The 12,951-nt window shown below is 35.4% G+C and overlaps 1 protein-coding gene across 7 annotated transcripts in view; it reads right to left on the reverse strand.

Moving 5' to 3' along the window:
* Positions 1 to 12,951, reverse strand: part of FNDC3A (fibronectin type III domain containing 3A) — a 158,031-nt gene that overhangs the window by 42,924 nt on the left and 102,156 nt on the right. For all 7 annotated transcript variants that reach the window (XM_074329942.1, XM_019748010.2, XM_074329941.1 and 4 more), the window contains 3 exons: positions 7,729 to 7,966; positions 2,679 to 2,948; positions 1,170 to 1,228 (listed from right to left, as the gene is read on the reverse strand). In XM_074329942.1, coding sequence (XP_074186043.1) covers positions 1,170 to 1,228; positions 2,679 to 2,948; positions 7,729 to 7,966 — 567 coding nt within the window. The remainder of the gene's footprint in view (positions 1 to 1,169; positions 1,229 to 2,678; positions 2,949 to 7,728; positions 7,967 to 12,951) is intronic.

The following is a 12,951-nucleotide window of genomic DNA, read 5'->3' on the forward strand; positions in this document are numbered from 1 at the left end:
TCAAATTGGGGAATATTGGGGAACAGTGTGTTTCTTCAGAGCCTATCAGCTCCAAGTCGTTGTCCTTCAATCTACTTGTGGAGGGCACAGCTCAGCTCCAAGTCCAATAGCCGTTTTCAATCTTTAGTTGCAGGGGGCACAGCCCACCATCCCATGAGGTAATTGAACTGGCAACCTTGTTGTTAAGAGCTCGCGCTCTAACCAACTGGGCTGCCTCTCTGGAAGCTCAGTAGCAGCTCATTGTCTTCAATCTAGTTGTAGAGGGTACAGCTCACTGGCCCATGTGGGAATAGAACCAGCAACCCCGTTGTTCAGAGCTCACGCTGTAACCAACTGAGCCACCCGGCCATTCTGCATCTTAGTGTGTTTTTGCAGTCTTCAAAACTGTGTTTTAAAAATGGCTATATCATTCTGTCCAGTAAAATCATTCCAATTTATCTATATATTCTTTTGTTTTATTTTTGTTAATATTAGTGTTGCAACATACATTTTTGTTTGTGTAGCTTTTTATTGACAAATAGGACCTCACAGTTTCAGAAGTTTAATTTATAGTTCTTTTAATTACTAGTGAAGAACCTTTTGGGGTCTTAACAGGTTTAAAAATTACAATTTGTATGAGCATTTACTTAATCTTTTTGTTGTATCTGATATAAATGTTTTTCCTATTAGAATGATAGCCTTTATGTAAGCTATTTGAAAAATATGCAGAAAACTTTATGTAGCCAGTTCTGCGGCCATACCTTTTTCTGACTTGTATTATATCTATACTTATAAAGCATTAAGGAATATTAACCTTCTTCTAAAGCTTGATTTTATTGATCTATTTTTGCATCTGGAGTTACCTGGATATATTTTATATGGAAATCATATAAATGGGTTTTTAAGAAATTGCTAATCAGTTGTACCCACACTCTATTAGATCTTTGCCTGGTTTAATGATTTTCAATGTCATTTAGCATATATTAAATCTTTGTTTAAAAAAATGAATTCTTGGTTGAATATTCTGCTTCACTGATCGTTCCTCTCCTCATGTCAGATCAATATGGATCCATTATCGACCTCATATTCTTTATATAGAGTTAAGTTTTAAGGCCTTAACAAAAATATACCAAAATCCTTTATGAATACACTAAATATGAACACACAAAGAAAATACATAATATACTTACCACTGGTTTGACAATGTTGGAAAGAAGTGCTTCAAACGCTTTAGTTTCTTCATCTTTTTCTTTAAAAAAAAATTAATATTTAACAATGAGCTTAAATGAAATCAAATCCTACTCCCTCCCCAATGTCTTCTGAAACTAGGTTAGTATTTGAGATTTTTATTTCCTAGTTTTGACTCTTTAGTTCATATCCAGCAACTTGTGGCTCTTCAGGATTCTTCTGTTTCAGTTTCTATTTTTATTTTAACCATGATTATAAATTATAATCTCACTATATATATATATATATACACACACACACACACACACACACACACACACAGTACAGTGTGTATATATATATATATATATATATATATATATATATATATATATCTGAACCAGTCAATAAGTTTCTTACAGAAAGTATATTTTTATTCATAGTTGTAAAAATACTTTCTCTCTGCAAAGTTCTCATGTGCCAATCTCATACCTCTTAATGACAAGTTAACTGAGTATTTGTTTCATGACATGCCTTAATTGTGGTTCCCAAAATAGGAATATGACTGATTTGACCATAACTTATAGCCACCACTGATATATCTCAAACTTAAAGTTAACTCTTATGAAATATCAGTGTTGAAAAAGAATGATCAGGAGGTCTCAAAAATATGAGAGAATACTTTTGTAAATGTTAACAAACAAGCCATAAGACTGTTAAAGCATTACAACTTGTTGATGGGGAATGGAAATTTTTTTAAAAAAGGAAGTAGCTGTCAGAGTTCATGTGGTGCAAGTCACAGTTAGAGGAAGGATCCAAAGGAAACATGGGAATTTTAAAAGAAAAGAACTTTTGAAGAAAAGAATTGAGAATACTCTATCCTAACTATAGAGTATATACAGAGGGCGCCAGAAAATGCATACACATTTTAAGAAAGGAAACATCTGTATTAAAATTGTAATACTCAATATATACCCATAACAAAAGATGAATACAAGTCATATTTGACTTCTGCAATTACAAGAGGTGCTCAAAGTGGTCACCATCAGCGTCCAGACACTACTGATTATGACGAACTACTGCGTGAGAATAGATAACATCTCTTAAAATGTGTATACCTTTTTTGGCACCCCTGGTAGATGGGTGAATGACATAACGAGTTGCTATCAGGATCTTACATATAAAGAAGTTGGGAGAAATAAAGAGTTTTGATAAAAACCAGCATAGCTTTATCAAAGGCTCAGAAAGAAATCTGGATGAACGTTATCTGAGTTTTCCTATCAACAGAAATTTCTCTTGGTTAGTAAAATTTATGAGATAGGTAAAATTACTAATTGAATTTCCCCCCAATTGTAAAAAAGAAGTTCCTAGTAACAATTTCAATTCTAAAACATATTTAGGAAGTGTAAGGCTATTAATCTATAGTTAATTTGGAGCATGGAGAAATGACTGAAAGGTTAGAATGTACTTTTAGTAGATTAAACATTGACGAAAAGTAACAAAAATAATAGCTGAGTAATTTAAATAGTTACCTTCTATTTCTGTATCAATTTGTGCACCACCTTTGCCTTTCCCTGACTTGTTCTTTGCTGATCCTGTGTTTGCCCCACTAGCATTCTGCCCTTTTATAAGTCCATTATGTTCACTTATGGGAGAAGGGCATTTCTGGGGTGACGATGGTGGGCTGCTCATTTTATCTTTCTGTGTTCCCTGGCGGTCCTTCAATTTTTTCTGCAAACGTTCATACGTTTTACTAGATCTTTCATCTCTAAAGTTGGACCTTCCGTGTGTAGAATGAGCATCTAGGAAGAAATAAAAACATTTTAAAAGGTCACTTTCTCTAAATACACTGATGCAATCAGAAAAGAACAGGAAATAAATCTGTCATAATTATATAAAACAAAATATTTCAAAGAATAATTTGCAAAAAGAAGCTATTTCTGTGTCTACCAACTGACACAACCAAGCCTTCTGACTTGATTATAATTTTTTTATATAAATCTTTCTTAATTAAATATACAGAGACATTTCTCTCCTTCATCTTTCACCTATTATTACTCGCCATAGAAATAGCTTGGTTGTATGCTATGATTATCATAGGTGAGGACAGTTCTTTTTCTTTCACGCTTTGGTAGGCATTATTTTTAGCATCTCTTTCAACTTCAAACATACAAAATAGGTAAAAATAAAACCACCTGCCTAAATTCCCTTATGATTCAAAAAAGTAAATCACTAAAAAATAGTTTTAGGAGTTAGCAAAAAGAAATGAGTGGATTTGTTGCTACTAACAGAATCTAGGTTACAAAATATTACATTTCTGGATATTGTAAACTCAAGATTGTTTATTTAGAAGAATATATTCATTCTAATAAAAGTCACACAATAATATAATAAAATCAATATACTCAATAAATATTGTTAAATCAATTGTCCTCACAGTTTATTTTTAAATTTAAAATCTGTAATAAGAAAAATATTTTTTAAAGTTTCAAAAATCTTAGTAAAATTTCAATGTATCAGTGCTTAAGGAAAATTAGTATAATTTTCTTGAAATGAGTATTATAAGGATATGTACAATAACATTAGAATAAAAAAACATAGGAATTTCGCTATCTACATGTAAAAGAGTGAATTTGAACTCTTCCTTTACAATATAAAATAAAAATTAAAATGAGTTAAAGACATAAAGATAGGCACTAAAACTATAAAACTCATAAAAGAAAATATAGGTGTAAACCTGCATGACATTTGATTAGATAATAGCTTCTTAGAACAACGAAAGCACAAGCAATCAAAGAAAAAAAACCTGACTTCATTAAAATTAAAAACTTTCCTGCATCAAAGGATACCATTCAAGAAAATGAAAAGACAATCTGAGAGAAAATCTGCAAATCACATATCTGAAAGAGACCTCTATCCATAAAAATTCTTACAAGTCCACAATGAAAAGACAAATAACTCATTTAAAAAATGGGTCTGAATAGACATCTCGCTGAAAAAGATACACAAATGGCCAATAATCAACTAAAAAGATGTTCAACATCAGTAGTTATTAGGGATAAGCAAATCAAAATCATGAGGTAAAACTTCATACGTATCAGGTTGGCTAGAATCAAAAGACAGACAATAATACTGTGTTTTCCTGAAAATAAGACCTAGCTGGACCATCAGCTCTAATGCGTCTTCTGGAGCAAAACTTAATATAAGACCCGGTCTTATTTTACCTTATATTATATAAGACCCGGTCTTATATTACAGTAAAATAAGACCAGGTCTTATATTAATTATTGCTCCAAAGGACACATTAGAGCTGATGGCACAGTTAGGTCTTATTTTCAGGGAAACACAGTAAATTTTAGCAGAGATATGGAGAAATTAGAGCCCTCACAAATTGCTGGTGGGAATGTAAAATAGTGCAGTTACTATGGGAAACAATTTTGTAGTTCTCAAAAAGTTGACTATAGAATTACCATATGAGCCAGCAATTCCACTCTTAGGTATATACCCAGGAGAAATAAAAACATTTGTCTACCCGAAATTTGTATACAAATGTCACAGCACTGTTATTCATAATAGACAAAAAGTGGAAACAACCCAAATATCTATCAACTAACGAATGGACAAATTTATACCTACATAACGGAATATTTTTCAGCCATAAAAAGGAATACTAATTATGCTACGATCTTGAAATAAATCTTGAAAAACAATACGATAAGTAAAGAAAGCTAGACACAAAAGGCCACATATTATATAAACATTTATTATCAAATATACATATTTTATGTACATTTATATGAAATGTCTAGAATAGGCAAATCAAAAGATAGAAAGTAGATTAGTAGATGCAAGAAAGGAAATTGGGACCAACTGTTAATAGGCACAGAGTTTCTTTTTGGGATGACAGAAATGTTCTGGAATTAGCAGTAGTGAATATATAGTGAATATACTAAAAATCACTGAATTGTACACTTTAAAATGGTGAATTTTGTTATGTGAATTATATATCAATAAAAAATACACTGAAACTGTAATTAGTACACATTTTTTAAATATATCCAAAGGTTTTATATTTCACTTAATTACTCAAGAGATTAAATAATAAAGCAACCATAGAAGGGGGAGAGGAATAAAGAATACATAGTAGAAAGGGCAAGAATTTTATTATCAAAATGATCTGAGAGGGTTAAAATCCTCAGCAATGAACTAGCACTGACCTTGTAGGAATTACTTAATATCTGAGCCTCAGTTTCTTCATCTGTTATTTTCAGCCTTATCTTGAGGCTTAAGTGAGATAATACATGTATGAGCACAGTGTCTATCTAACCAAGTTCAGGCTCAATAATAATAGTTATTGACAGTGAAATGTTGGATTAGGTCCCACTTTGGGAATCCATACAAAACATGTATGGAAAAGGGTCATAGAGGCAGTTACTGGTTATAAAACTACTGTCCATTATTAGAATCCAGTGGTAAATTCCTTGGCTTACAACCTTAAATACAATATGACCCTTGTCTTCCACTGTTGGCTAGCTAGTTTTAGATTTGTACTCTTTGTAGATTTGTATGCTTCACTTTCCTTCGCAGCATTGTGAATCATATTCATGTACTCTAATGCGTATCCCTTCTGAGAAACAATGGATTTTAATGATGCAAAATAGTAATTGTAACATCTAGTTTTTTCTTATAATTTTCTTGAACACATTAAAAACATTAAGTCATAATTAGCGGTAAGAAAATGGAAGAGACTGATTTGTACTATAAGTTCTTGCTACAAAAAAATATGCTTATTCTAACACTGCATGAGCTTTACCTGGGAGTTTCTTAGAAATGTAGAAACCCAAACCTCAACAAGACCTACAGAATCAGGATGCATTACTTGGGCAATAGAAATAAGTTTGAAAAATATATATGACATATGTAATGTACCTACTACTTACAAGTTGGGTTGCACATTTTAAATTTTATATTTAGAGTTATTTCTTCTACAAAATTACTTAGCATAAATGACAGGGACTGCTAAGTGCAAGGGAAACAGTGATGAATAAAACAGACTCAGTCTTAGGGGGTTTACAGTCAAATAAGGGAGAAAGTCATGAAAATAAACAACAAAAAAATCAAACCATGTCGAGTTCTGTGAAAGAAACAAGTTTTCAGTGCCAGAGATCGATAAAGCAAGGTCATGGAAGGTTTCACTCAAAGCTAAAATCGAAAGGAAAAACAAAGTTCCAAGGAAAAGGGGGAAGAGCATTCCTGGCACAGAGAACGCCAGTGCAGAGGCACTGAGGCAGGAGAGCTTGGGGGTTCTGAAAAACTGAAGCCGGGTAGTGGGGACAGTGGGTAAGGTAGTCAGAGGCCACAGGACAGTGGTTTGCAACCAAGGCCAATTTGGGTTCCTAGGGGTCATCTGGCAACGTCTGGAGATATTTTTAGTTGTCACAACTGGGTGGGGGTGGGGAGAGGGCTGAAGTTGTGTGCCATTGGCACCTAGTGGGTGGAGGGCACGGATTCTGCTGAACATTCTACAAAGTACAGTCCTGTCCTCCGTAACAAAGACTTACCAGTCCCCAAACACCAAGAGTGCTGAGGCTGAGAAATCTTGGTCTAGGGGAAGGATTTAGGATTTTATTGTAAATGCAACGGGAAGTCACTGCAGTAGGAGAACAGTCTGATTTATATTTACTCTGGCTGAACGTGGATTTTTGGGACCAGAATGACAGCAGAAAAACAGCTGTAAGGCTGTTGCTGAGGTTGCCCTGACAAGAGCCGAGGGTGGACTAGATCCGAACAACAGTGGAGAAAATTTGGGAAACTTCTGAAAATGAAACTAATACCAAATGATGTGGAGGAATCAAATTTTACCATCTGGTTTTCACGTAAGCAAAGTGGATAGTAGTACCATATATGGTACCATTTATGGAGATGAAGGTGACAAGAGAAAAGATTTATGTTTTATTAATGCTATAACTGAGATGAATGAGGCATGGAAGTGGAGTTATCTATCAAGAAGACAGAAACATAAGTCTGGAGTTCAGAGGAGAGGTTTTGGTGAAGATACAAATTTGAGAGCTGACAGTATAGTATGCGAATAGTACTTAAAGCCATAGGAAAGAATAGATTACTATTTTGTGTGTGTGGCTGTCTATTCTTCCCAACAATTTATTAACTCCCTGAGGGCAGAGGTTATGTCTTGCTGTTTTTCTCAGTCTCTCAACAGAACCTAGCAACTTTGGTTAGTGGCATCGCAGTCTTCAGGATTTAATAATGTCATGGTTATTCCTGGCTGAAAATTTTCTTCAGAGCCTAGACAGCAGAATGGAGAAGCCCTTTTGTTTGAATGTGTCCCCACCAAATATTGCTCGATGATATGTTACTTCCCCCTCTTTAATTTTCTGTTTACTCATGTTCCTTGAAAGATGACCATGAGGATGAAATACTTAACATAATGCTTGGGTAATAGAAAATGATTGTGATATTGTTACTATTTTTTGTTTTCTTTCATATAATATGATAATAGCATCTATTATGTCCAAGCAAAGAATAGCCAACTTCGTAACACAGGAATATTTTTAGATGTCTTACCTACATCTCCATATACTTGTGAAGACTGATACTGAGGCATATACTGTGTTGCCATGTCTCCAGCTCCAGTGACTGGTGAGTACATATGGCGCGGTGGAGGGGGCATCATGGTTGGGACAGGAATGAAACCGGGCAGAGGAGGATGTGGAGAACGATGTATGACTGTGTGACCACCAGGATGAAACTCTGGTGCCTGAGGAACCACAACAACTCTTCGGACACCATTGTCCTCAATAACCTATAAAATGAACATGAGATTAAAAATTTCTTCCATAGGATGCAAGCAATTCTTTTGAAATATGTTAGACTACAGTAAGAATTTTTACACCATTAAAAGTTAATTAAAAAATATTACAGAATCAACATGAAGACTATTAAATACATTAAGTACATATGAATTAGCATTGAACATGAAATTGTTTTTGTTATATAATGCAAAATATATCTTAAAACAATAGGAATATAAACAATGAGCTCTGATATTAGGTATTTACCCTGTGTGCTACGTGCATTTAATGATGCAGTAAAAATGAAGGGAGACTCAAAGGAAGTTTTAGTTTGGACACAATCAGAGTCAGGAGTCACTTTCTTTTTCCATATTATGGGTGGGAGTTGGGGGAACACAAGTTGCGGAAAGAACACAAGTCATGAAATAGAAATGGGAAAAAACCTGGATTCTGTCTCCTAAGAACAACCATATATTGAATTTAGGTACAAAGTTCTTATGACCATGACCAGTACAATTTTAACGGTTGAAGATCCTTTTAACGGAAACAAACACCTAATATGTTAATTTCCAGTTAAGAAAAGTATATGTGGCTTCGAATTTTAGAAGTTACACATTTTTTAATAAGGGTCACGCTATGGGGAAAGACTTTTTTAAATGACAAATTTATTCCCTTTGAACCTCACTAGGGCAGCAAGGACATACAGGAAAGCCTAAAAGGATATAGGACTTTACCTCAAAATGTGGAATCCCTCTAAAATAGGGCCCTTACTTAGCCTTTTTAGACTTAAATGATTACTATTCGAGATATATATATACATATATATATATGGCTAATAATACCTTTCCCAAGGAAACAGAAAATAATTAAAATGTAAAGTGCTAACGTAAAGGCAAATTATGATATTTTCAGGAAAAACAAGCTTTATTATGCTTAACAGCAAATTTTGTACATAAAGCTATATGTGCTTGGTAGGTACATTAGAAAACACAGATAAGCCTAAATTACAAATAAATCACCACTTTACAAAGTAGATAGCGGCTAATAAATAGTTTATTAAACTATTCTTACCTGTTCGAGTGTGAGATAACTTGTCTGTAATATGGAACTAGAAGATCGAATGAATTCACTGTTTTTTATGCTAGCGCTAGAACTACGCCTTGCTTCCAGCAAAATGAATGGCTCACATGCCACCTTTCTCCCTTATTTAACTTAGTTCTGGATTCAATCCTCAGACAAGTACCTATGATAGTAGACACGAAATCATATCTGAAGCCCTAGCTCAGGAGAATCTGGAAAACGTTTATAGCTTTTCAGCCTGTAACCTACAGAAAGGGGCACTAGAAGGATTTGGAATGAATTCTGAGTGGCCAAACCACAGAGTCTGTCACAATATACTATCACCTGTACTAATTCTCCGACTCACAAATTTCTGACAGGATTTCTGTTTCTGATAGGATTATAGTTCACATTCTTCAACCTGACATTCAATCTGGTTCCAACCTACCTTGCTAGCTGTATCTTTCTTCTACACCAAATCCTGAACCCTTAACTCCAGACAGGCTGGTATACTAAAAAATCCTATCTTCATACTGATTTATACAGTTCTGTATCTCCCCTCTTCACTTTGCTTCCCTTTAATCTATAACGATGTGAATCCTATCCTTCCAAATCTAGTTCTAACTTTACCTCCTCTCTCATTTAAAAAAAAAAATTGAATAAAAACAACGACACTGATAATTTAGGAGAAAAAAAGTGATGTCTTTGTGAGGGCTCATATACACGCGGCAGACAAACACAACAACGAAAGGTAATTATTTAGCATTTAGCATGCTGCAAGACGATAAATACTATGGGAATAAAACAGAGTTGAATTAGAAGTATTGTGGGAGGGGTGACAGGTTGTAGTATAAAATAGGTTGATCTGGACAGGCCTTACTGGCAAAATGAAATTTGAATAGAGGCTTGAGGGAACTGAAGGAATCAGCCATGCAGAAATCTAGACGAGTGTTCTGGGCAGAAGGAACGGTTAGCACAAGGCCCCTAAAGTAGAAGTGACTAGAAGGAAGCCAGTGTGACTGGACTGGCACAAAGGAGGAAGGACAGAAGCAGATGAGGTCAAACAGACAGGGGATGGAGAGGTGTGGCCAGGTCCGACAGAGCCATTTAGACTATTAAGAACTCGGACTATAGTATCTACTCTTAGCGAAATGGGGAATGACCAAAGTTTGGGGGAAAAGAGGGATAGAAGCCACGTGGTTCCCAGCCAGGGGTGATTTTGCCCTCTAGACATTTGGCAGTATCTAGAGATATTTTTGGTTGTTACAAATGGGGGCAGGGGTGTATTACTGTCATCCAGTGGGTAGAGGCCAGAGGCCAGGAATGCTCCTAAATACCCTACAACACAGAAGACAACCCGCTACAACAAAAAGTCTAAAATGTCTACAGTGCTGAAGTTGAGAAATCGTGTTATAACCTTACATTTAACAGGATTACTCTGGCTGGTGAGCTGAGAATAGATTGTAGGGCAAGAGCAATATTGGGAAAACCGTTCAGGAAGCTATGGCAGTAATCCAGAGAAGAGATGGTGGTGGCGTGCACCAGGGTGGCGGCACTGGAGCTGGGGAGATGTGGCCTGCAATCTGCATATATATCTACAGGCTTTTTCTTTCTTCTCTGATGGAATCAGCTAATCTTGTTCTACCTTTAGAAGTGAGAAAAGGCTATAGAAGGGTGGTTTTCCACTAACTGTGATGGAGAAAGCTGTAGAGGGGAATGAATAGGTTTGGAGGTTTAGGTTTTAGACATGTGAGTTTGATAAGTCTACGAGACATCTAAGTGGAAATGTCGAGTAGGTAGTTAAATACAGTCCTTCACAGTTCTGGAAAGATTGGGAAATGACAATCAGTTGAGGTAGGAAGAAAACTAAGAGAGTGTGTCAGTAATGTCTCCCTCCTATCATTTCTATTACATTTATTCTGTATCACGTGTTTGCTATAACACTAGTATTTGTCAATTTTCCAAATGTGTATGTCTTACTCTGTAAGTTAACTGTAAGTTCCTCAACAGACATGTATTAACTATTTAATCCTCATACCAATACTATAAATAGGTACTATTATCATCTCCATTTTTTAGATGGGAAACTGAGGCATAGAGATGTTAAGTAACTTGCTAAGGTTATACAGGTAGTAAGTGGAGGAGCTAATATTTGAACTCAGGCAATTTGGCTTCAATTCTATGTTCTTATCCACTTTATGGGCATAGAATCCACAAGTACCTGTCTTCTAGTGTCTTTTTTTTTTTTAATTTCACACACAAGTGAGATCTCACTGGTTAAAAAGGAAATGGCTAACACCTAAACTACATAATAAAATTAGAATCATTTTTTTTTTTCTGCTGAAAAACAACACTTAAAATACAAAGATAAGCTGGGCAAAGGGAGAATGGGAGTTATTGCTTAACAGGTACAGAGTTTCAGTTTTGCAAGATGAAAAGATGGCAGAGATGGTAGTACAACAGTGTGAATATGCTTAATGCCACTGAAGTGTACGTTTAAAATGGTTATGGTTAAGTTTTTTGTTATATGTGTTTTAGCACAATTAAACAAAATAAAAAGCTACTAAGATGCTGGGGGCTGGGGGTGGGGGGGACGAGATCAGGACTAAGAGAGTGTGGAGAACTCCACTACTTCAAATAATAACCATCTGAGTGTCCAGTGACTTCAGAGCGAGGATGGAGACCTCAAACTACCTGTTAAGTCTCCAGCCGCTGAGAAATGGCCAACCATGTAGACATCACATTTTACACCAACAAGGTACACTGATGGTGATAATGAAAATGAAATCAACAAGTTGTGAAAAGTAAAAAGTAAAATATTATCCAAATTAATGTATGTAAATAAAAATTAAAACAAAGACAATAAAATATAAATTAAATGAGGCTATCAGCAAGGTTTGACCACTTAACCACGTACTCATATGTCATGCAATTTCTAATTAGGTAAAGCTCTATTTCTTTTCTTTGTTGAATAGAGACATAATTGAGAGAGGCTGCAGAGAAAGGAGGTTGTGTTTACTATCTGACATTTTATTTTTTGTGTCTTCTCCACCAGAATACACATTCCATGACAACTTTGTTCTATTTACCATTTTCTCCCCAGTGCCTGGTGCAGTACACCTGGAATATGCTCAAAAAATTTTGTTGAATGAATGATATGACCAGAAATAGGTGTATTCCATTAGTTCTACTAGAATGCTGTACTTCTTTCCCCTCCTAGTAACACCAAGCTAATAGGGTTCTGTGAGTCTTCAATTCCTACAAATTTTGCTTCCCCTCCACTCTATGGTCTCACCTTGAACCCAAAACGACTCCAACTTCAAGCTGTTAAACAATAACATAGGTTTCTGACCATTCATTCAAAAGATCTTTATTTTATGTCTAACTCTACGTGCGCGTGCACACACGCAATGTCAGTGACCACAAACTTTCTCTTTAGCTCTCTAACTATAACTCTTCGTCCTCATCTAAACTTCTAAGTGGTCCTACTTTCCAGTCTCTTACACCGCTACCCATCTTTTTGTGGCCATTTTCCCCAAGAAAGACCGAGAAGACTGAGATCAGACTAGTTTACAGAATCTGAAAAATTTACTGACCTCATTGCTGCGTGCTGCCATAAAGGCAAAGTGACATACCAAGCCCAGCTTAAAGTCGTAATCTGACACTTTTCCTGAGTTGATATAGGCCCTTTCCTAGCATTATGCGATCTCCAATCCCCTCCTTGTTAGGTACCCTTTCATTACCATAACAACCCATGGTCCATAAAAAACAGAGGAGCCATTACAAGAAAGGCAGAAGAAGAGAACTTTCAATATTGCCTCTCCGGAGTCCCATTCCGGTTGTCTATAATCTTTTTCTGATAAGTCATTAACTTAATCATTAAAATATCAAGTACTGAAAAAGCAAGTTAAAATATCAAGCTGCAATGCTGTTAGCG

Source organism: Rhinolophus sinicus, linkage group LG04 (genome assembly GCF_036562045.2).
Source record: "Rhinolophus sinicus isolate RSC01 linkage group LG04, ASM3656204v1, whole genome shotgun sequence".
In the NCBI taxonomy this organism is placed as follows: domain Eukaryota; kingdom Metazoa; phylum Chordata; class Mammalia; order Chiroptera; family Rhinolophidae; genus Rhinolophus; species Rhinolophus sinicus.